General features: G+C 39.5%; 1 protein-coding gene across 1 annotated transcript in view; it reads right to left on the minus strand.

Annotated features, from left to right (window-relative positions):
- Positions 1 to 8686: 8686 nt before the first annotated feature.
- otud6b (OTU deubiquitinase 6B) overlaps positions 8687 to 24376 on the minus strand; it is a 31100-nt gene continuing 15410 nt past the window's right edge. The window contains exons 4-7 of the mRNA XM_028817787.2: positions 23568 to 23880; positions 22092 to 22153; positions 12696 to 12802; positions 8687 to 10667 (exon numbers count right to left, since the gene is read on the minus strand). Coding sequence (XP_028673620.1) covers positions 10583 to 10667; positions 12696 to 12802; positions 22092 to 22153; positions 23568 to 23880 — 567 coding nt within the window. The 3' untranslated portion in view covers positions 8687 to 10582. The remainder of the gene's footprint in view (positions 10668 to 12695; positions 12803 to 22091; positions 22154 to 23567; positions 23881 to 24376) is intronic.

The following is a 24376-nucleotide window of genomic DNA, read 5'->3' on the forward strand; positions in this document are numbered from 1 at the left end:
AACGCGACGCTCTTTCGTGAGCTACTCTCCATTGAGCTCTGCTGGGTTTCTTCAAAGAGCGTCTCGTTGTCATGGAGGTTTGCTGACCGATTTTTCTCTATTAAAGTCATTCTCTAACCCGAGACGTGATTTTTTTTTTACAGTATGTCTAGCTTTGTAGTACGTTGTGATTCAACACGTGATGAATAGTGGCAATTCTGATGGTATTATATACAGTACAATATCTACTTTTCCTTTGTACTCCAACTACAGAATCAACCTGGATTCAGTTTTTTGATTGTATTCTGTAAACTTGTCCCAGAGGCACTCTTTGATGAGCTTTGCCTAGAGAGCTGTATGTCAAAAAGTGCATTTTTTCTGGTGAAGAATTAAGGGGCTGCTGTAATGATTAGGGTACAAAGTTAATTAATTATTTTAGGAATATTTTGTACCTGAGGTTACTCATCTCCATCATAAACACAAATGAAAAGTAACAAAAAGTTAAGAGTTATGAGAAGGTTTGGGGGTAAAGATTTCATTTTCGAAAATATTTAGACTGCTATTACATGTCTGGATAATGGAGATGAGAAGGAGGAGTATAGAGAGTAAGTGTAGGACTTTGTCATGTGGTTCAGGGACAGTCATCTAAATATGAACATTACCAAGACAAGGAGTTGGGGGTTGGCTTTCCCTCACCCTTGAAAGAAACTTGGTAGAAGTGGCGCAGTCTTTCAAATATGTAGGAGCTCATCTGTACAGAAAACAACAGGGACCTACTGGAAAGAAGAAGAAAAAAAAAGCAGGATCTTCATTTTGATATTTGCACAACAAGCTGCTGGGGTGACGTTGCAGTCCATAGCTGCCAGTGAACTGTAAGATGTGGCCTGATAGGTGAGCTACGCCGACTAGTGGGGGTGTCAGAAGCCTCTATAATGAGATTTAAGGAAAGCCAGCTGCATTACAGGACTGACTGTAGACTAAAGAAAGTGACAAAAAATATTTGCCTAGGACTCTTTTTTGTTTTTACCACAGCCATTAATAAATAAAATGCCTCCCCCCTTCATGTCCATCTTCACCCTTTCCAGTTATGAGACAGTGGATCGGATACCATCAGAGTTGTGTTCCTGGACTGTCATTCACTTTCATCCAGCCTCTGACATCACAAAAGAGGAACTTTATGATCAAAGCACACAACCACACATTTTTAATCATTGATAAAAAAACAACAACCTGATAACTCTTTTTCGTGCAAGCTTGGAATATTTTACATATGGTTTGTGAATGAGAAAGGTCTTTTTTAAAATTAAACTCAGGATTTTGTATCCTTTTGCGCATGCTCTGCACATGTTTTCATTATGCACTTAACTCCATTCTGTATGATTACTGGATGATTAGTAGTGCACCTCTTGGTTTATTGATCTCAGAGGTTTAGCTTAAAGGTAATGACTGGCCTGGAATAACAGAAACCCAACATCCTAGAAGGAAACACTGTGAGGGTGACACACACAGAATGTAAACTGGGTATAATTAGGGTACGCTTTGAGGTTTTACAGTTCTTCAGCAAGTTGTATTTTGATTTACTGTTTTGCACTTTATGTTGTATTTGTTTCCTAGAGTAGGTGAATTTCCTCTCAGGCATCAATAAAGTACTGTCTATCTAAATGTGTACCGTACATTGCAATCCATCAAATGTACTTTGCCAACATGCTGACAACCCTCTTTTCCTGTCGTAATGCTCAATAATTGCCAGTGGACTTCAGGTTTAACAGCACCGCAGGAGTGTGGCACAAGAGGCGTTCAGAGCTGCAGGCAACATGCTGCTTGACTGCTAATTTGATGGTCTGGCTGCAATTACTAATAATCAATTATACCATCCACTTCAAATGATAGTGTAGGCATAAACTATAATCTATAAAAAAAAATATACACTTGTTCAGTTTTCTGAATCTACGTATTGTATGCAGGGTTGTGTTGAGCGTAGAACTTTGGATGGCATCCATACTTACACACAGCCATATTCAGACACACTGGGCAAGTGCTCTGATGGACACATTTCCCAATTACTTATCAACCTAAAGAGTTCAAATTTAAAGAGTGGAAGAAAGATCAGAGTACTGGGAGAAACCGAACATGATCAAGGGGAGAACACTAGAGTGCCGCAGCAGGGCTTAGAGAGTATCATGGGGCTGAACAACAGCACTGTTAATAAAAGAAATATCAATATGAATAAGCAAATCTGCTGGAAGTCCATTATTACATTTGATCCTAATTGTCTTCTAAAATAATGCTTCCCTGATAAAATATGGCATTACCAAAAGCAGCCTTCTACCAGGTACAATTTTTGTACAGTATTTTAAATACAAAAATTTTTATTTATGGTTGTATTTGCTTAAGTCTTATTTATTGAAGTTCTTTACATAAGAGTATGTCTTTGCTTTCAACTTGTAATTGACAATAAATTGAAGCACCTTTCTAAATCACCCCGAAGTAATGAATCGCCTTTCTGAAGTTTGAATCTATTTTGGAGTATAGCTGTTTTTTTTTTCTTGACAGTTAAAATGTTCAGAAATATCAGATGATTATAATGAGCATCTGACATTAATGAGGTTAAACTTTATAACCATAATTTCAACATGTAAAATGAATATCATAATCTTCTTGAATCCAAAAACGCACAAGTCTATAAAATGTTTATTATTACATTAATTAGTGTTACCGATAGCCAAATGACTTAAGGAGAGGGGCCAGACAAAGAACAATTCACTACTCATTCTCATGAATGTTCCAATTAAACTGAAGGAGCCTTACCTGACACAGGGACAGTGGTATCCACTCCTGGCAAGCATCAGGTGACCCCTGTAGTGCAAACAGGCTTAGTCTGGAAAAGATGACAGGAGCAGAAATAGGAGGTCACCACCCAGAAGGAGAAGGGTGAGGATCAGGCGCCATACCATTTTTTAAAAAAGCAAGAATCGAATGGACCTGGGCATACTAGATCTTGGCAGTGGAAACTGGGTCTTGGAACATTATGCATCTTACTTAGAAGGAGTTGGAACTTCTTAAAGTGAGGCTCACCTCTGTGTACAGCAGTGGATCTGGAACCAAATGTCTGGATTAAGGTTGGTCTACCGCTCTCAAGTTGACTCACTGGCAGGTCTAGGCATATACTTCTACAGTATACTGAAAGATAGAACTGATAAAGGATGGGTTGGCAAGAGTTTCATCTAACATGCTCACCAAGTAGAAAATTTAGATTAGTGTTACTCGACGTACTTGTTTTTTGAAAATTTTTAAGAAATAACTGTGCAGCTAAATAAAAAATAATCCAAACACCATATTAGGGATAAAATATTAGGCATACTCAGCCCTGGCTGGCTAAAGGAATTCACACTGGACTGTACATACTCTTGCAGGATAGCTACTGAGGAATAGTAGATTTAAACCATTGCAAAATCTGGAAAAAATACTAGCTGAAGCTATAAAACAAAAGGGGGGCAATTTATTTCCTTAAAGGTCCATTAAACAATTACGGTAGGCATTTTAAAAACTGCAGTTTATTGGTATTTCCTGTAAAAGGAAATTGAATCTCATGGAAGAAATCAGAAAGACAATCATGCAGAGAGAATATGAAAAGTCAGCACCCAGGGTGTCCCGGCTCAGAATCATACCACTGTTAAGATCTTCTGATGTGGAAAAGCCTCCTGCTGCATATTGTGTTGTTAAGCAGAGAATAACACACATGTATTTCAGATTATTCAAAATTCATCTCTTGAAAGACACTCATCCTGATCCCGATGTTGAGCTTGTGCCTCCTATTAACATGTAGACTTATTTATCCAGTATCCACTTTACAGTTTTTTTTAATTCATAGCATAAAAAGAGAAAGAAGCAAACATCAAGTTTGTCTTTACTCTTTGATAACAGGTCTGAGGACATAGAAACTGTGCTCAGTCATTGCCCTGGTGGATCACTGTTGCTACACGAGTCTACTGCTGCCAATCTCCGAACAAACTTTTATCTAAGTTTCTAAAGGTCAGAGGACCGTAACTCACAATCAGATCAAAGTAAGCAACCTAATTACCAATCACTTTTGTGTTTGTTCATTATAAATTGTGAGATTTTAAGAGCCTTATTTGAGAAAATACAAAAAGATGCACCAGCAATTCATATGGTAATACATTTCACAACTGAACCTGAATACAAAATTAGTGCAGATCTCCTGTTTATAAAGTAAGGATTTAAACTGAAAGTACTCCCTTCTCAATTAAGAAACTAGACAGAATGAGGATATGCCACTATGGCAGCAGCTCTCTGAGATCACATCAGGTCATGTCTTGTCAATGATAATAGCTATGAAAGAAAGGTGAAAAATTACCTGTTAATAACTGTAGAAATTAATTTTCCCATTTTCTTTCTCTTTCAGGATTGAGGAGGTGAGGCCATGACACACGACACATCCTCGCCTTCTAACTGGGCATAGAATGGATGCATCAGACTCTGCGTCACGCCATCATGTCTCTCACTAGCATTTGTCTGCACTCCAGTGCATTGTAAAGCGTTCAGGCAGGAGATGGATGTCCAGCTGCTAATGTGAAGAAGTGATTTCTACACAGCAGAGTTTTTTTTACTTCTTCTCAATCGAAATGTACTATAAGAGAATAATTAGAATTCTGAGAATATAGAACTTCACCGAAGACAGAAATTAAGAATCTACAGCACCCTCCACAATTATTGGCACCCCTGGTTAAGATGCGTTCTTAGGCTTCTAATAAATTCTTTTTTCCCCCCCCAAAAATATAGGCTCACAACACAAAAAAGAGAAAAAGCCAACCTTTAATTGAAGTACATTTATTCATTGGGAAAAAAATCCCACATTAAGAAATACATTTTTACATGAAATCACAATTATTGGCACCCCTAACAATTCATATAAAATAAATGTAATTGAAGCATTTTTGTAATTTCCTGTTTAGTTTTCAAAGTTGATCAGAGTAAACTGGAACTTTTAATTAGTAATTAATGACTTCCTGTGTCCCTGGGGTATAAATATAACGTGATACAGAGTCCTATTGCTCTTAGCCAGTCTTCAACATTAGAAAGACAAGAGAACATGGTGTTCAAGTAAGGCAGATGTGTGTCGACTTTCAAAAGTCAGGTAATGGCTACAAGAAAATAGTTACTCACCTAAACCTGCCTGTATCTACAGTCAAAGGAATAATAAAGAAGTGTAAAACAACGGGAACTGTGACAAACAAGGCTGGATGAGGACCCAAGTTTATCTTGCCACCACACACAGTGGGGAGGATGGTAAGAGAAGTAAAACATTCTCCAAAGCTCACCGTTAGAGAACTGCACCAAAGAGTGGGATCTTGGGGGTCACAAAGTCTCCATGACAACCATAAGACGCTATCTCCATGCCAACAAGCTGTTTGGGGACATGCAAGGGAAAAACCTTTTCTCACCTACAATCACAAACTTAAACATCTGGAGTTTGCTAAGCAGTACTGGGGCTTCAACTGGGACCGTGTGCTTTGGTCGGATGAGAATAAAATTGAGCTTTTTGGCAACAAACATTCTAAGTGGGTCTGTCACGAATCCAAGAATGAGTATGCGGAAAAGCACCTCATGCCCACTGTAAAGTATGGTGGAGGATCTGTGATGCTGTTTCTCTTCCAAAGGCCCTGGGAACCTTGTTAGGGTGCATGGCATCATGATCTCCTTGAAATACCAGGACATTTAAAATCAAAATCTGGTGGTCTCTGCCAGAAAGCTGAAGATGGGTCGTCATTGGGTCTTCTAGCAGGATAATGACCCTAAACATATGGCAAAATCTACACAAAAATGGCTCAGGAGACACAAAATCAAGCTCCTCCCATGGCCATCTCAGTCCCCAGACCTCAACCCCATTGAAAACCTGTGGGGTGAGCTGAAGAGGAGAGTGCATAAGAGAGGACCCAGGACTATGTGTTCAGTCACCATTTTTCATGTGTTGAGGTACACTGCATATACCACCTCTAGTGTGATTTAAACTACAATTATTCAAAACCTTACTTCAAACATTTCAATGAGGAAAAAAGCGTGTGACAGCTTACTATTTGCATCCATAAGAAGCATTTGACTAGTTGTGGTATATGTTCTCTATGACTAAGCAACTTAGTTAAAACTAAAAAAACAAATCCTAGCTCAGAAACAAAACGGATGGGTGGTTAAAGACAGCTAAAGCTAAAATCTAACAAAGCTACCTGCAGCAAGCCCGATACAGCCACTGAAACCAGTGTTTCTTCTGGGACCGAGTATAGTTTCTCAGCAGCTTGTTTCAATATTATCATAGAAAAAAAAATCTTATCAAACAGGTGACCTAGCAAAAACCAGCTTGTGAAACAGGTATAAATATAATGACAAATACAAATAGTTGTCACTTGTACCAGTATTGGAGAGAAGAGTGTGGTACTCTCCAATAGTATGAAACCATCGCTGCTAAAGAGAAACCTAGAAGCAAAGCATACACAATATAAGGATTATTTTATATTCATCCATTTCTCCCCTTCAGACTGTCTGCATGATGCTGATTGGCTCACACAGTTAGTTGACCTTTCTGTCGTTTTACCGACTTGGGTATCAGCCTTCAGGATTTACCCAGTAATATATTTGAAACACATAACAAAATCAAAGCAATGATTAAAAAGCTTGCATTTAACCTTGGTGTCTAGATAAGAACAATATATACAGTGGGTATGGAAAAGAATGACCCATATTCAAAATATTAATATTTTGTTGCTTTGCATTTTTGTTTGAAATGAAGACACACACAAAAAATAATTTTTCCAGCTGTATTTACTCAATGCAATTTCTAACAGCAAAGTGAAAGATAACAGCAAAAGTTCAGAGAATAAAAAAACAAAATCACTGAGATGGTTAAAAGGATCACCTCCATCCAAAAAATACTTGTAAACTCAATCAGGTGCAACTAATCTCCTTCTCTATTGTACAAGTATTGGCTTCCACCTATGATCAATTGTAATCATTCTGATTCATTCAGTGAAATCAAACTATTTGACTTCAATGTCAAACGGTATATCTGGCAGAGAGCCAATAAAGCTGACCATCCCAAGAAAACACCATACCTACTGTAAAGCATGCACATGGGGCAATCCTTTAACCATTTTAGTGATTCTGTTGTTTTTTTTCCCCTGAACTGTTGCTATTACAGTATAATTTTCACTTGGTTGTTATAAGTTGCATTCAATAAAAAAAGCTGGAAAAATATTTTTTTATCTGCGTCTTTATTTCAGGCTGCAAAGAAACAAAATGTGAGTATTCTGAAGGGGGTGACTCTTTTCTATATCCACTGTAGGTTTTTCCACTCCTGAACAAATGTTTGTCTGCAAATCAACTTGACCTGGCAGACTGTGTCAAACAAGACATCAATGAGCATCTCAAATATTATGTACGCATGTATGTAATTTCCTGCAACTGATGGTGCAAGGTTTTGGATTCACAATCCTTTCAATTGTTGCCCCAGTATCCCTACATCTATCTTACACTAAGTCAGCAAAAGAACTTAAATAGAGACTGCCAAGAATGGAGATAAGTGAAAATCAACACAAACTGCTGGTGGACATTTGGTTATGTTTACACAGTGAATACCCAGAGCTGTCAAATGTGACTGACGTTCCAGCTGCAATTTCTAACCACAAACTCTCCCTTTACACAAAAGGTTAATAAATAAAAAAATACAACACAATAAATTTAAAAACAAATAAAGATTTTAGTTATTATGTATAGTCTATATACTGTACGAAAATTGTTGGCACTAGTATGAACAACGCATTCTTAAGATTGTATGCAGATAATCTATGGAGTAGAACAGGGGTACCATGCCTTGAAAAGTTTGAGAACCACCGTATTAAGATGTGATGTTCTGGATTAACAGATGTCACACACGAGAGACTACGGGGCAGCTAAAGGACCCAACGAGCCACGCAAAACTGTAAGACAGGGGACTGGGACTGTGTACTAACCACTCTCTCTTTATTTCAACAGGAAAGATGAGCAACAAAAGAACACGGCAGCTTGAGTTCATCTCCAAAGCCCTATCCAGATGTCCGGGTTGCTTCTGGGTTCTTTAGTCACCTCCAGTCCCTTGCAGATGACATCACCACCATCCCAAGATCCTTCGTGTCATCTTTCCCAGCATTCCTACTTCCATTCCCACCTCATAAATATGTCCATGTTTCCTCCATTGGTTGTCACTTGGTGTATCCCACAAACTGACCGTTATTTTGCATTTCTGACTGTGGTTTACAGTATATGGGGACGGAAACCCCAACCCTTAAAACGTTGTCTCTCCGTTTTCTTCACACAGAGTATTACTTTATATTTAAAGACAGATATAGCTGTTACCTTGGAGTGTTTTTTCAATTAACCACTCTACTAAAAATCTGATGTATTTCACAGATTTGTTTCAATGACTTGTAATATCTACATTACATAAGTATACAGTTCAAGAATGTGTTTGCGTTTACAGATTATACAGAAATATGGTAGACTGTTTTAAATACAACATAAATGTAGTGTGGGTGTGGGAAAAGAAATCCTGATTAGTAAAAGCAATAAATAACCCTCACTGAAGGGGGAAAAAGATGTCACAGCATGTATTTAGATTGCCATTGAAATCACAATTATTGTTTTTAGATAGATAGATAGATACAAACATTTTCTCAGAATCCACTGATAATTCCAATAATTTATGACTGGTTTAACATCATTATTAGCACGTTCTTAATATGCAATGTCAAGAATCTGTTTGTAGAAGTAGATTGTTTTGTACTGTTAACTCTTAAACATGACTTTTTGTCACTAAATAAAAATCTGTGCTCTTTAATTCATATTGCTTTTAAAAATAAATTACTTATTACATTTTTCACATGTTTGAACTGTGTTAAACAGAAACATTTATAACTGCCCCAATCTTTTATACTGTATTATAGTACATTTTACTATGAACAGATTTTCTATGGATGTTTTTGGAACAAAAAGCAGACAGGCATTAAACAGTATACAGCAGAATTTGATTCTTTTATAACATGTACACTACATATGCACATAGTTGATTATTGAGTATGGATACCTAATTTTATAACTGTTTACTTGGCATTCAAAATCCATGTTACAAAACTGGAAAATATGCCAAAAACACATTTTCTCTCTACAAGTAACAACTTACCTGATGTGTAGCATTAAAAAGAAAAACTATGCAATTACAGTGGAACCTCGAGATACGATCACCTCTGTATACGAGAAATTCAAAATACGAGGAAAGTATGAGCGAAAAATTCAGATCTAAATACGAGCATTGGCTCACGTAACGAGCCGCGAGCCAGGCTGTGGGTATAGCTCGCGGCTTAGCGAGGGGGCGTGGTAGCTGTAGCGAGCCGCAGGGTGATCTGCGGTGTCTGCGTTTCTCACCTAAGTGCACAGGTGGGAAACTGCCCACATCCATGATTTGTCCTGTGGCTGATGGGCTGGGCAGGGTTGCCACCCGTCCTTTAAAATACGGAATCGTCCAGTATTTGAGAATGAAATTGCACGTCCCGTTTTGAATCAATACGTATGCGTCCCTTATTTTTTTGTATTAAAAGTGGTAACCCTAGCAGCTGCCATGTCTTCCCCGCATATATAGAGAAGCGCGAGCCGGTTAAGGGGGAGAAGAAGTTAAAGAAAAGAGAGGAGAGGAGAGAGAACGGAGGTTGCAGGAGGAGGCAGGAATCCGCAGCAGTAGGAAGTCGGTGCGAGAGAGTGAGCGAGTACAGGCTCGCGTGTAGCTGAACAGGCGAGCCAAACAGCTGAAGCAGGACGGTGTAGAGAAGGTCAGCTGCATTAAGTGTCTCGCCTGTTGCAGAGCCGGCATGGGAGAAGCAGGTGAGACGCTAACAGAGAAGAAGCACCGGGGATTGTCATCTGTTTTTTGAAGACTGCTTCCTGTTGACGTTTTAACCTTGTGTTAAAGGATTGTTATTCTTATGTACTTTAAACCTCCACTTCACAACTGTTTTAAGGATTAAAGATTTATTGAATGCTCTACTGCACTTTGGACACCTGTTTTGATTCTTTTAATAATCAGTTATATTATTTACCAGTGTTATTTATTAAAGGTAGACTACAGTATATATAATTTATCAGTGTTATTTGTTAGGAAAATTGATTTTTATGTTAATATATTTGGGATGCGGAACGGATTAACTGGATTTCCATTATTTTCAATGGGGACGTTTGTTCTAGATACGAGAAATTCGCTATACAAGCTCAGTGCTGGAACGAATTAAACTCGTATCTAGAGGTTCCACTGTACAAGGATTAAGGCTTTCATTTTTCTTGATATTTGTTTTCATATATATTAACACTAATTGTGTTTTTTCTTTCCAGTAGTTCACTACATAACCTACAGAACCAACAATAATGTTTCTCACTTTCAAAAATTACATATTAGTGTTAAAACACACACAAAACCAGAAAAAAAATCACCATATTTCCTGTTTACAGTGATTTTTAAAACACTTTCTTAATCACACCATGTAATACATTGCACTTAAGGAAAAAGGTGCTATGACTCTTCTTCAGGTAGAGTTTCCTTTAATGGTTCCACTGAATTGTAATGCTCCCCGAGTCCATATGCATGCCTCATATATCTAAGTAATTAAAATAAAAAGAAGAGATACACAGTGAATTATCATGAATATAAAACATTTTTATATTTTAGTTGAGGCATTAAAAACTCAATATCTAAAAGGCAAAATATTTTCTTTTTGAGAAATAAATACAAAAGAGAATTTTACTTCCCAAAGGCCAATTAAATTATTTTAAAATAGTGAATGTGCCACAAACACTAAAACCACATTTTCTACACAGACATTCTTAAACTTGGTCCTGGAGCTCAACTGTTGCTGATAATTTTTGATCCTGCAACCAATAAATTCTATCCTTTCTGTTCAAGTCATATTTAAAAAAAATTGCACTTTTCCTTCAATCATCCCAGTGTGATTACCTGAACCATTTTAATCCAGAGGAGCATATCCCAGAAGCACTCAATACAAATCAGGAACAAGTCGATTACAGGGAACACTCATTCATGCACACCAGTCCACTTTGAAGTACCCAAATAAATAAAGCAAACACATCTTTGGTGAGCAGAGGAAAATTGCATTACTAGAGACTAAAAAATAACTAAACAAATAATGGGGAGAACTGTCAAACTCCAAAAAGACAGTTGCGACTGGATATAAACTGAAAACTCAGGAGCAGTGGAGCAGTAGCAATAACCATTGCACCATTATTACAGCTGCATAATTCTGCTCAGAAAAAGCACAGAATGTGGAGTGTTGCTGTCATGCTATTCTAAGTATTGGTAAAAAATGCTATATTAAGTTCTCTTAAACAGTTTTAATTAAAATGACAGGCTCTCGAACAAATGACAGTGTGCCCCAAACAGCAGTTTTTATTTAATATGCATTCAAATGTCTGCATTCACTAGTAAACTGTTTTCAGAAATAAAAGATGAGGTATTCCCAATATACACACTCACTACCTGTTAGGGTATTTTGGGTCTGACCAACTGACACTTCGGCTGTCTGATACAACAGATAAACAGAGATAAACTGACAGTGTCCAAAACATGAAAGTTCAGATCACTGCAGTCTTGAGGAAATGTCTTTACGTTTTGAAGAGTTTGCTGTATGAGGCTACCGCTAGTGAGCCCAGTAGCGTCTGATTTAACTTTCGTTTTGGTAGCATTAGTTGCTAAAAATGTTGTGTATAATTCGTTATTGTAGTTGTTCATAATGGGTAATTAAATTTGTGGTACTGAAAGATTTAATTCTGCAGCCTCCTCGCATTATCTCATTTTTGCAGAAAGAGCAGGTAGCAACTCTGTTGTCTTCCTTTTTCTTAACAGAAAATATGACCACACGATTGCTCCTATCAGCAAAACTAGGAAACCCCATGTTTTTTTTGTTTTGCGCAAGGGGCTGTGCTTACATGCATGTTTTTCTGCAGCTTAATATTTGCTTCACCGAACAATAAAAGCAACATTTGATTATTTACTGAACAGAATGTTGACCAGCCCGAATTATATCAGTCGGCTGTATTGGTTAAAATGTACACATCTGTCCAATTTCGATGTCATCATTTTTAATGAACATCGGCCAATAACAATGCAGTTCCCGATATATCGTGCATCTCTAATCACAAGGAGTATACAAGACCCTGCAGAGAGTAAAGTTCCTTCAGTTTTTAGTGAGTGAAACATAATGAGAGTAAGTTTTGGATAGTTCTTTGTCTAGCCCCCAGACCAGTTTGCTAAGAATAACAAGACATCTGCCAACAGTCCTGACAGAATCTGTGAGAAATGCAAGCCTCTCTATCACACTAAAAAGGGAAAGATGACAGCATGACAACTAGCCTGTTTCTGGGAAAAACAAGCATTATTTCTAAAGTATTTAAGGTAGGATTTTGCATCTTTTAACAAAAGCCATCAGGCACAGTGGTGCTACAGGATCAATGCTGAGAAACAACAGGTTAACATTATAGCTATTTCAGAAGAAACACACTATTTGAGTTATGGCATATATGCTTGAAATTTCAGACATTTTAAACGATTTTAAACAAAGGTTAAAAATTCCTTTTATCTAAATAAAATAGTACACAAAAATAATACTTACATAAGTACAACAGGTTGATTTTCATATTCCTCACCAATAACTATTGAAGGTGCCTCAGCCTGGATTACTTCCATTGGTGTCTTAAGAATGTGTGAAAGTGCTCGTATCTGAAAACAAAAAAAGATGTAGTATGCACTTATCTACAAAAAATGTAGATTAAAGCTATATATTCTAAAAACAGCTTTATGTAATCTCATGAGTGGTAGCTTATTGTTGAATTTCTTCCTAACATGCCAATTCTATTTTTTTCTTTTTATAATCTTCATCAACTTTCTCAGGTGATTTTCCAAAATGCAACTTGCAACTAAAGGATAAATCAGGCATCACTTATATAGTATATACAATAAGGGAATATTAAGTGACTTTCTCAGGGTCACACAGTGGGATGGAGGTGGAAACTGAACCAGCAAAATTAAGTATGAAGTCTATCTTCCTAGCAACTATACCACAACACCTGTAAACTTACGCCAAATGAAAACTTTATTAGATACACATTAAGTAATAGCTAAAGTATCCTCATTTTCCTTCAATTATTGGGGCACTTACCATGTCACAGTTCCATGAAAGTTCTGATAGCATATCATATTGACCTTGGCTCACATAGCCTCCAATGAATTTCACAGTTTTTGCAAATTACCTAGGTGAGAATCTCTACTAAACATACTCAGTCTGACTGGGATCCAATGACTGTGATACCAGGGTTATTAAGCTCAATTCAGAGTCGTTCCTGGAACCATTCCAGAATCTTCCTAGCTACAGTAATCCCTCCTCCATCGCGGGGGTTGCGTTCCAGAGCCACCCGCGAAATAAGAAAATCCGCGAAGTAGAAACCATATGTTTATATGGTTATTTTTATATTGTCATGCTTGGGTCAGAGATTTGCGCAGAAACACAGGAGGTTGTAGAGAGACAGGAACGTTATTCAAACACTGCAAACAAACATTTGTCTCTTTTTCAAAAGTTTAAACTGTGCTCCATGACAAGACAGAGATGACAGTTCCATCTCACAATTAAAAGAATGCAAACATATCTTCCTCTTCAAAGGAGTGTGCATCAGGAGCACAGAATGTCACATAGATAGAGAAAAGCAAACAAATCAATAGGGCTGTTTGGCTTTTAAGTATGCGAAGCACCGCGGCACAAAGCTGTTGAAGGCGGCAGCTCACACCCCCTCCGTCAGGAGCAGAGAAAGAGAGAGAGAGAGAGAGAGAGAGAGAGAGAGAGAGAGAGAGAGAGAGAGAGATAGAGAGAGACAGAGTTTGTTTTTCAATCAAAAATCAATACGTGCCCTTCGAGCTTTTAAGTATGCGAAGCACCGTGCAGCATGTCGTTTCAGGAAGCAGCTGCACAAAAGATAGCAACGTGAAGATAATCTTTCAGCATTTTTAGACGAGCGTCCGTATCGTCTAGGTGTGCAAATAGCCCCCCTGCTCAATCCCCCTACGTCAGGATCAGAGAAAGTCAGCGCAAGAGAGAGAGAGAAAAGTAAGTTGGGTAGCTTCTCAGCCATCTGCCAGTAGCGTCCCTTGTATGAAATCAACTGGGCAAACCAACTGAGGAAGCATGTACCAGAAATTAAAAGACCCATTGTCCACAGAAATCCGCGAACCAGCAAAAAATCCGCGATATATATTTAAATATACTTACATATAAAATCCGCGATGGAGTGAAGCCGCGAAAGGCGAAGCGCGATATAGCGAGGGATCACTGTATATGTACTGGCCTCACTGAATCTCCTGTTCAATTATCCAGCAAGCTAAACACCTTCATGCAATAATTCCCGGAACCACAAAGTGATGTAGAGAATGTTTAATTACAAAAATGGTGTGAAACTGTAAATACAAATACAAACAAACACTAATAAGTACTTGTATAAGTAACAGAGTAAATACAGCAGCATTTATAACTAAGAGCTTAACAGCCAAAGGCTCAGTAAATTTATGTAATGAAATACAACATTTACTTTGACACTCCTTAACCAAAGTTACTTAAACAAAGACTATAAAACTAGAAAAAAGAGAACTTACAGGGAATGCCTTCACAAGGGCTAACTAAGCAGGATGGCGAAGGATTGTTTGAGAGTACAAACACAGAGGTAATAAACACACCATGCTTACTGCTGCTGCACTCACTTCCTACTTCCTGCCTCCTGTCACATGGCTTCCTGCTTGCAGCAGTAGCATTAGGATTTTTATATTAGGATTACAAAGGTTTGCAAAAACAATTAGAACCAGAACACTCCCCGTCTGGTATCTTTAAGATACCACCAAAAACTGAGCCAAATACTTTAATCTGGTGATAAAAGAAAAACCAGTTCTGAAATAGGCCTGTAAAGGATTTTTGTTGCTCCTTGCTGAACTATCTTTATCTCGGCCTTCCTTATTAATCCATCTTTGCTAGGAACAGCCTTCATTATTATTCCCATAGGCCACTCATTCCTCCTGACTTGCTTTTCCTTCAGAAGGACAACATCACCTTCTTTGATGTCAGGCCTTTTATTTAGCCATTTCTGTCGTGTCTGCAGAGTGCTGAGATATTCCGTTCTCCACCTGCTCCAGAATTCCTCAGCGAGGTATTGGACACGCTTCCATTGGTGTCTCAACATCTCACCTGTACCAAAGTTACTTTGAGACAGAAAAGGCGTGCCTATTTTTTGGGTGAGCAGCATGGAAGGTGTTAGGACATTAGGATGTTCAGGATCAGACGAAACAGGTACCAGGGGACGTGCATTAATTATGGTGATGACCTCTGCCATTAGCGTTGTTAACACTTCATGAGTAAGTCGTACACGACCAGACTGCAACAGCATGGAGTCTAATATGCGTCGTACCACTCCAATCATGCGTTCCCACACTCCCCCCATATGCGATGAATGAGGTGGGTTGAAAACCCAAGCACATCCTTGATCTTGTAGGTACTCCTGCACCTTCCCTTGCTTTGGAGCTTCCATTCCTAATTCTCTGCAGGCACCCACAAAATCTGTACCACAGTCAGAGATTAATTGTTTCGCTGGACCGCGCAGTGCAAAGAAACGCCTTAATGCATTAATGAAGCTGGAAGAGCTCATTTCTTCAACAACTTCTATGTGGACTGCTCGAGTACACAGACAAGTGAAGAGTACTGCCCATCTTTTACTGTTTGCATGACCTCCTCTTGTGCACCTTGTAGATACTTCCCATGGACCAAACAAATCTACACCCCCTTCCCTGGTGTTGTACCTTTTGGTGGTGATGCCTCACAAGAAGAGTTGCAACATGGTGGCTGCCAGGGATGATGAAAGGGTTAGTTTCTTTTGATTTAAGTCCGGACTGATTGAGGCGCCCACCAACTCGGAGGAGGTTGCTGCTGTCAATGATAGGATTCAGCTTGATGAGGGAGCTTTGTGAGGGAAGGTCCGATTTTGCCCTAATGCATCTGAGTTCTTTTGAATATACCTCATGCTGCACACTTCTGATGATTAAGCTTTCAGCCTTTACTAATGATCCATCTGAGATGCCTTTCTTACAAATATGCCAGCCAAGACAGCCTTCTGCTTGTTTTCGATTCCCAAAGCAGTCAGCAATGTGGCAGAGATGAGCCACAGCCTTGACTAGAGATGACCATCTAGAGAAACGTTCCCACCGTTTTGAGCTTAAGTGACTCTCAGAGGCATAAGTGGACAAAGAGTTCACTTCAGGTCGGATATCTACATCACTTTCTGGGTTGATGAGGTCAAATTTATTTTGTTCTTCTGGAATTTTCTTTAGTGGAAGGCGAAGGAAGGGAGGTCCAGTAATCCATGTTGAACTGGAAAGCTTGGAGGCTGAAATGGAGCGTGAACCATGATCAGCAGGATTTTGATCTGTTGGCACATAATGCCACTGTTCAGGTTTAGAAGACTGCCGGATTCGTTGCACCCGATTATTTACATAGACACTAAAGCGTCTGGATTGATTGTGAATATAACCCAAAACCACTTTACTATCTGTATAAAAACTAGTGGAGTTTAGCTGGAGATCTATTTCCTCACTGACGACTTCCGCAATCTCCACAGCTAGCACCGCAGCACATAGCTCCAGCCTGGGCACTGTAAGTTCAGGTCGGGGGGCAAGTCTTGCCTTGCCGAGGACAAAGCCCACATCTATTTGCTTGTCATGGCTTAGAAATTTGAGATAAGCCACAGCAGCAATGGCATTAACAGAGGCATCTGAAAAAATGCACAGCTCAATGTGCAGAGTATTAGAAGGTGGAATAGCAGAATATATACGGGGTATTTGAATGCCTCTGAGGCACTGCAGTGAACTCTGCCATTGCACCCATTGTTCATGCATGCCTTCTGGAAGGTTGGTGTCCCAATCACTGCCGTGTCTCGAGAGTTCTCTAAGTAGTAAGCGCCCCCGGATAGTCACTGGTGCCAGGAAACCCAGCGGGTCAAAAAGACTATTGACCGTGGAGAGTACTCCTCTGCGGGTATATGGTCTCTCAGTTTCAGGTGCATAAAATGTAAAAATGTCTGACATAATATTCCATCTTACCCCAAGACTTCGCTGATCAGGTAGGTCATCCACAAACAAGTCAAGATTTTGTAGATCCTTAGCTCGATCTTCCTTTAAGAACGCATCCATCACCTCAGCTTTGTTAGAGGCCACTTTGTGGAGCCTAAGATTTGAAGCTGCTAACATTTCCTGTGTTCTCTTAAGGAGATCAATTACTTCCTCCACAGTGGGGACAGACTTTAAAGCATCATCCATATAAAAGTCTCTTTGAATAAAGCGGCACACATCACTGCCATACTCTTTTTCTCCTTCTTGTGCAACTCGCCTTAGACCATAAATGGCCACAGCAGGTGAGGGACTATTACCAAAAACATGCACCCTCATTCTATGGTCAACAACCCTTTTGTCCTGGTCACTGTCCTCATACCATAGAAAGCGCAAAACATCCCTACAATCTTCTCGCACTAGAAAACAATGAAACATTTGCTGAATGTCAGCCGTAAGTGCAACGGGGTTCTTCCTAAATCTTATAAGGATACCCAACAGACTATTATTCAAGTCTGGCCCAGAGAGCAGCACATTGTTAAGGGAAACCCCTTCAAATTGAGCACTAGAATCAAAAACCACACGTATTTGGGTGGACTTTTGTGTGTGGTACACTCCGAAGAAGGGCAAATACCAGTACTCCTTACCTTCTTGAACCGGAGGTGCAAGCTCTGCATGACAGCTATCCAACATCCTTTTCATGAATTCTAGAAAATGAGCTTTCATCTCTGGATGTTTCTCAAGGGTGCGGCTTAGAGATCTAAAACGATTCATAGCATATACACGATTATTAGGCAATTGCCTACGTGCTTTGCGAAAAGGAAGTGGGGCCACCCAGCTGTTGCTGGAGTCTTGGAAGAATTCATTCAACATAGTTTTGAGAAACAAAAGATCTTCCATAGAAGGTGCAGGTTTGTGATCACTTTTTGTTTGGTAGAAAACCGATTGTCCAAGTTTCTCCCCATTTGCTCCAGTCAGATGGCTTTCACTGGGAATGCGGCAGAAGAGTTGGTGCTGCTCAGAAGGGATGAACCTCTCTTTGACCATCATATGGCTCTCGCATGGGTGAAAGAGACTTGGCCTGCCATTATCCAGGATGTAAGTTTTCATGCTAGTGACCTCTGAAGGCCTGTGTGTACCACCCAGGCACACATCACCAATTATTACCCAGCCCAAGTCCAATTTTTGGGCATATGCTGCATCATGGGGCCCATTGATCTGCTTACGGACTTTATGCACCCTTAACATGTCCCTTCCCAGCAACAGCAGAATTGCTGCTTCTCTATCACGAGGTGGTATTTCATTGGTGATTGCCTTGAGGTGATGGTGATTGTGAGCAGCTTCTGGAGTAGGAATTTCATCCCTGTTGTCAGGGATCATATCGCATTCTAGGAGTATGGGCAAAGGAAGACTTACTTTTTCATCTAATGACTCTATGATATAACCAACCGCTCGCCTGCCAGTAGTCTCAGCTATTCCAGAGCAGGTTTTCAATGTATATGCAGCTGAAGGTCCATCTATGTTGAAAATGTCAAAAAAATCTGGCCGAGCTAGGGACCTATTGCTTTGGTCATCCAGCATGGCATACATCCTCCTGCTTTTGCTGCGGTCACTGGCTGGATAAACATTCACAAGGCATATTTTTGCACAGGATTTCCCACTAAAGCCTTCACCACACACCTCAGTGCATTTGGACGTAATAGCGTCATCTGCTGCTTCTTTCTTCTCCCCGCCATGCTGTGCGAGGGGAGAAGGGGACTTGGACAGCCAAGGAGCTGGGCCTGGATGGAGGGCAGCTGAATGCCTGTCACTCTCACATTCAGAACATTTGACACTTGTTTCACAACATCTGGCAACATGTTTGGTTGATGCGCAGCATTTGAAACAGATGTTATGTGTTTTTAATATTCTTTTCCGTTCATCGAGCGGCATCTCTCTAAAGCCTCTGCACTTTCTCAGGGGGTGAGGTTTGCGATGAACTGGACATTGTCTATCTGGGTCATCATTGGCTGGGGAATTGGAACAGGGAGTAATATCTGTTTTGTGTACAGACACTGGCTTACGGGCATTACTGTGACTCTCGACGAATCTCTCTCTCGTTTGGGTTAACAGTGGAGGAGGGGAGAGTAAAGCTGGGGTCATTACGTGCCTTAGCTTCACCGCGTATGAACTGCAAAAAGAAGGAAAATGGGGGAAAGGTGACCTTGTGTTCTTGCTTATAGCGGAAGCCCTGCATCATCCACTTTTCCTGAAGCGCATATGGGAGCTTTTCTACTATTGGGTTAACACCTCTAGCAGTGTCCAAGTAGGAAAGCCCTGCTAAAAAACCATCTCGTTTTGCAGCCTCAACCTCAGACAGTAAATCACTCAGTTCCCTAAGCTTTTGGTGTTCTTTTGGTAATATTTTAGGAAAATTGTCCAGTTTTGCAAGCAGAGCACTTTCTATGGCTTCTGGCGACCCATAAATCTCCTCCAATCTCTCCCAAATGCGCTGCAGCCCAATAGACAAGTTCCGCACATTCGCTGACTTGATGCGACGCGCATGTTCTGCAGATTCTGTCCCAAGCCATTTATTCAATAAATCTATCTCTTCTCCCGCTGTAAGACCCAATGTCTCTATGGCATTAACGAATGTGAATTTCCAGGCCAAATAATTCTCGGGCCGGTCATCAAACTTATTTAGTCCAGATGATATCAATTGGCTTCGTACCAGATACCTTGCTAAATCTGATGAGGCATGGTCACGAGAGTGTCCAGCAGTTTCATCCATGTGGTGGTTATAACGACTGGGGCAAGGTGTTAGCACAGGCAGGCTCCGAGCACTGCTTGGCTGATTACTTAAAAGGGTAGGATGGCTCCTTTGCCTTAAAGGAGACTCTTTATTGTGTACAGTAGTATCTGCAGGATGACCTGATGCCAGATAGCTTGCTTCTTCTCTGGCTATATTTTCATCTGCTACCAGGTTGAGGACACACATGTCCGGAATGGGGCCATTATTCAAACATCCTTCCCTGAATGAATGCCTGCCGCTATGCTCATTTACATACTGTTCAGTACGCTGCTGTGGGCTCTGTGCTGGCAGTAACTGGGATCCGAGTTCAATTTCTGCGGCCTCTAAGTTTGCAACTGCAGCCTCCATCACAGCTGCTTCAGCCAGCGCAGCCTCTGCCTCTCTCTCTTTCTCCAGAGCATCTAACGTGGCTTCTAGACGGGCCTTTTCCATTCTAAGTTCAATCTCCTTCTTTGAAAAGGCAGCTCTAGCTTGGGCAGCTTCTGCCTTAGCACGTGCTTTGGCTGCTGCTACACTGACATTTGAAACAGCAGAAGATTTAGTCGAACGACAAGCAACAGATCTAACTTCCAATTCTTGAAGCTCCATTTTACATAGACAACTGGATAATGTAGTAACTAACTCCTCTAGCAATTCTTGAGCAAATTACTGCGCTGTTATTTCTGCCTTAATATGCCTTATAAGACAATGGAGTCAGAGCCACTGAGCAATCTTGCTTGTAGGTCTCCCTTTTCACTGTACTGGCCTCACTGAATCTCCTGTTCAATTATCCAGCAAGCTAAACACCTTCATGCAATAATTCCCGGAACCACGAAGTGATGTAGAGAATGTTTAATTACAAAAATGGTGTGAAACTGTAAATACAAATACAAACAAACACTAATAAGTACTTGTATAAGTAACAGAGTAAATACAGCAGCATTTATAACTAAGAGCTTAACAGCCAAAGGCTCAGTAAATTTATGTAATGAAATACAACATTTACTTTGACACTCCTTAACCAAAGTTACTTAAACAAAGACTATAAAACTAGAAAAAAGAGAACTTACAGGGAATGCCTTCACAAGGGCTAACTAAGCAGGATGGCGAAGGATTGTTTGAGAGTACAAACACAGAGGTAATAAACACACCATGCTTACTGCTGCTGCACTCACTTCCTACTTCCTGCCTCCTGTCACATGGCTTCCTGCTTGCAGCAGTAGCATTAGGATTTTTATATTAGGATTACAAAGGTTTGCAAAAACAATTAGAACCAGAACAGTATATGCCATGGAACATAGTCCTGATTAGCAAGTCAGTTCGTAAATGGCTACATGTATGGACATAAATTGCAATAAGTTTCTGATGACCTATGACATTCTAGTGTCATAAGAGACCCAACATGTGCCACACATCATTTCACTCCTACAAGACAGTACCGTTACAAATCTTTTCTCTCTCATCAGTACGAGTCAAGAATCAACAGGAAGCAGTGTTTGGTTTGCAACACCTTCTTGGTTTTCACCAACGGGGCGGAATTCAGTTAGGTCATTGGCTGCCATACCAATTGTAACAAAGTATGTTAAGCTACAAATTTTGATATACCTGTTTTAGCAGTACTGTTTTACTTCAGCAGTTAAACACTGTAACTTGCCCATGTCTGACCAGAGTACCAGTCTACATGTGTCACACTCATGATTGTATCTCTTGGGAAAATACCAATTAAAGCTCCTGTTACTCATGCATTTGGACACTTACAATCAAGATGTGAATAAAAATATCAAAGTCTTCAGTCTTGCCATTGTCCCTTTGAGTGACACATCTGGTATCTGAATATAAGATACTGCCAGCACTGACCACTAGTTAGGCAGGAAAGAGTGGTCTACCTAATAAAGTTACCAGACACCAAACAGTATTAAGCAAAAGGTATAAAAGCAAACCCCTGAAAAAAACAAGACGTCTAAGCAGCAAGCAAATTCATGGTCAAGAAGTATTTGGTTATAATTTAACATACTGAACATTAAAAAATTCATTTTGATAAAAAACACTTGTTTCTATAATCATATTGGTTAAAATTATAAGATTATGTATTTATTGATATTTTACCTCAAGCTGTCCTCCCCAGGCTGCTGTACTTCCTATTTCTGTGCAGTATTTTTCAAATTCATCTGTATAAATAGACACAAATGAATAATAAGACCAGATGATAAACACGTGAATAAGAAAAATAATGGGGACAACAAAACAAATCTAGATTTTTTACATAACTTTTCTAATTTATGAAACAAAGATTTTAACCACATTTAAAATAACTGCCTTCCTTTTACTAATTAAGTGCATTTTAAACAAAAACAATTAAACTACAAGGTTGTAAGCAACTTTGATTGATGCTAGGCTAAGTATATGCTATTATCTTTAAACACTGAACCTCTCAGAATACCTCTATTTTATGCAACCAATTACAGTCATACGGAGCAAGAAACTACTCCAGCAGCACTGCGGTACAAAGCTGGGACCATCTCTGTTTGAAGCACCAGTCCATCTAGGGGTATGCTCAGGCACGCACCTATAAACACCTTAGATTGGCCAATTAATCTAACATAAAAAACACCATAGATTGGCCAATTAATCTAACATAAATGTATCTGGAATATTAGGCATCAGCACAATTTCTATATGTAATAAGAATCTACATAAAAATGTTTTATTACACCAATTCTTCTTTTGTTGTCTTAAAACTTTACTTGCCTTAGTATTTGGTAATGTACAGCTCTCAAAAGACAATCCACCTTGATACATAGGTATGGGGGAATCTATTTTTGGGAATGGATAAAACATGACACTAAACTACAGCAAGCTGCAAGTGATACTGAAGGTCTTTAAGGAAAGTGGATCAAGACAGCAAGTGACAGCCCACATTACAATTAAATGTTTATATGGTGCATTCAAAAACACACACAACAAATGCCCATCTCTGGTGACGACAAGCTCAAAAATTCAAGAAAGAATACAAAGCAAGCAAGGACTGGCTCAGGATGTGATTTTCAGGTGAAGATTGATCTGCAGACGTTTGTTAAGATACGAAAATTCCATACAGCACTGATTCACGTATAACACTGTTGAAAATTTTGGACCTCATCAGGTATCTGACATTTATGAAGCATTAAATAAAACTCAACATGTTTAAACCTGCTTGTTCCAACTCAGAAGTATGACCAGCTGAAGTCCATACTGGTACCACTGGGTAAAAGTGGGGAAAAACTCTGAACAGGGCATCAGTATAACAGAGGGCCCAATCACACACATCCACCTTCACACAGGGCTGAACTGGAAGTCTCAAGTCGTCTAACTTGCCATGTTTTTGGGGATGTGGAAGAAAAATCCACAAGTGTAGGGAAACAGGTGTAGGATTCAAACCCAGAGCCCTGGAACTGTGAGGCAGCAGCACATACTACTACGCCACTGTGAAGTCCCTGCAAGGTTTTTTTTTTTTTTTTTTTTAAAAAGAAAAAAAAGAAAAAAGAGAGAGAGAGAGAGAGAAAAACACTCCCAATTCACATTATTTCACCTGCTCCATCCTACCTGATGTGTATACATCTCCTGTGCATGGGTTTGTTAAAAATGGGAGGAAATCTTCTGAATGGTCTCTCATATATTTAGCTGTCTGAGCTCTAAGCTCTTGGACATTCCAATTGAGGCCCTTGCATATCAGCTGGTCTTCAATAGCTCTGTACATGCAGTGGCCATCAGACGGAATTTGCTTGATCTGTAGATGTCGTTCAGCCAATCTCTGAGAAAGCTTCTGATATTCAAGATGCCGAGCTCCACTTAGGTTCTCTATCTCAGCTTCAGCTATTCTGTTTTCTCTCTCCTTTTCTATTGCAGCCTTTTTATCCTGAGAATAAATTAACAGGAACAATATTAATTTTACAGTATACAGTTTTAGTTTGGCTGTCAAATTTGTTAAAATTTTAAGAGAAAAGCCAAGCAAAATGACACCTTTTATTGGCTAACTAAAAGATTACAATATGCAAGCTTTCAAGGCAACTCAGGCCCCTTCTTCAGGCAAGATGTAAGAAGGGGCCTGAGTTGCCTCGAAAGCTTGCATATTGTAATCTTTTTAGTTAGCCAATAAAAGGTGTCATTTTGCTTGGCTTTTCTCTACATTCATAATGGCTAACATGGTACAACACCCTAGTACTACTTAAAATTTTAACTTATTTTGACATATTCCATCATGAGAGAATATTAAGTCAAAAAGAAAACCAAAAGAATAACCTGATATGATACATGGGCATACAAAAGTCTGATTTCTATTCTTTATTCTATTGTTTTAAAATTTTAGCATTTCCAGGGTCACAGGGAGCTGCACACTGCCCCTACAGAAAAAG

Source organism: Erpetoichthys calabaricus, chromosome 13 (assembly GCF_900747795.2).
Source record: "Erpetoichthys calabaricus chromosome 13, fErpCal1.3, whole genome shotgun sequence".
NCBI classification, from domain to species: Eukaryota; Metazoa; Chordata; class Cladistia; order Polypteriformes; family Polypteridae; genus Erpetoichthys; species Erpetoichthys calabaricus.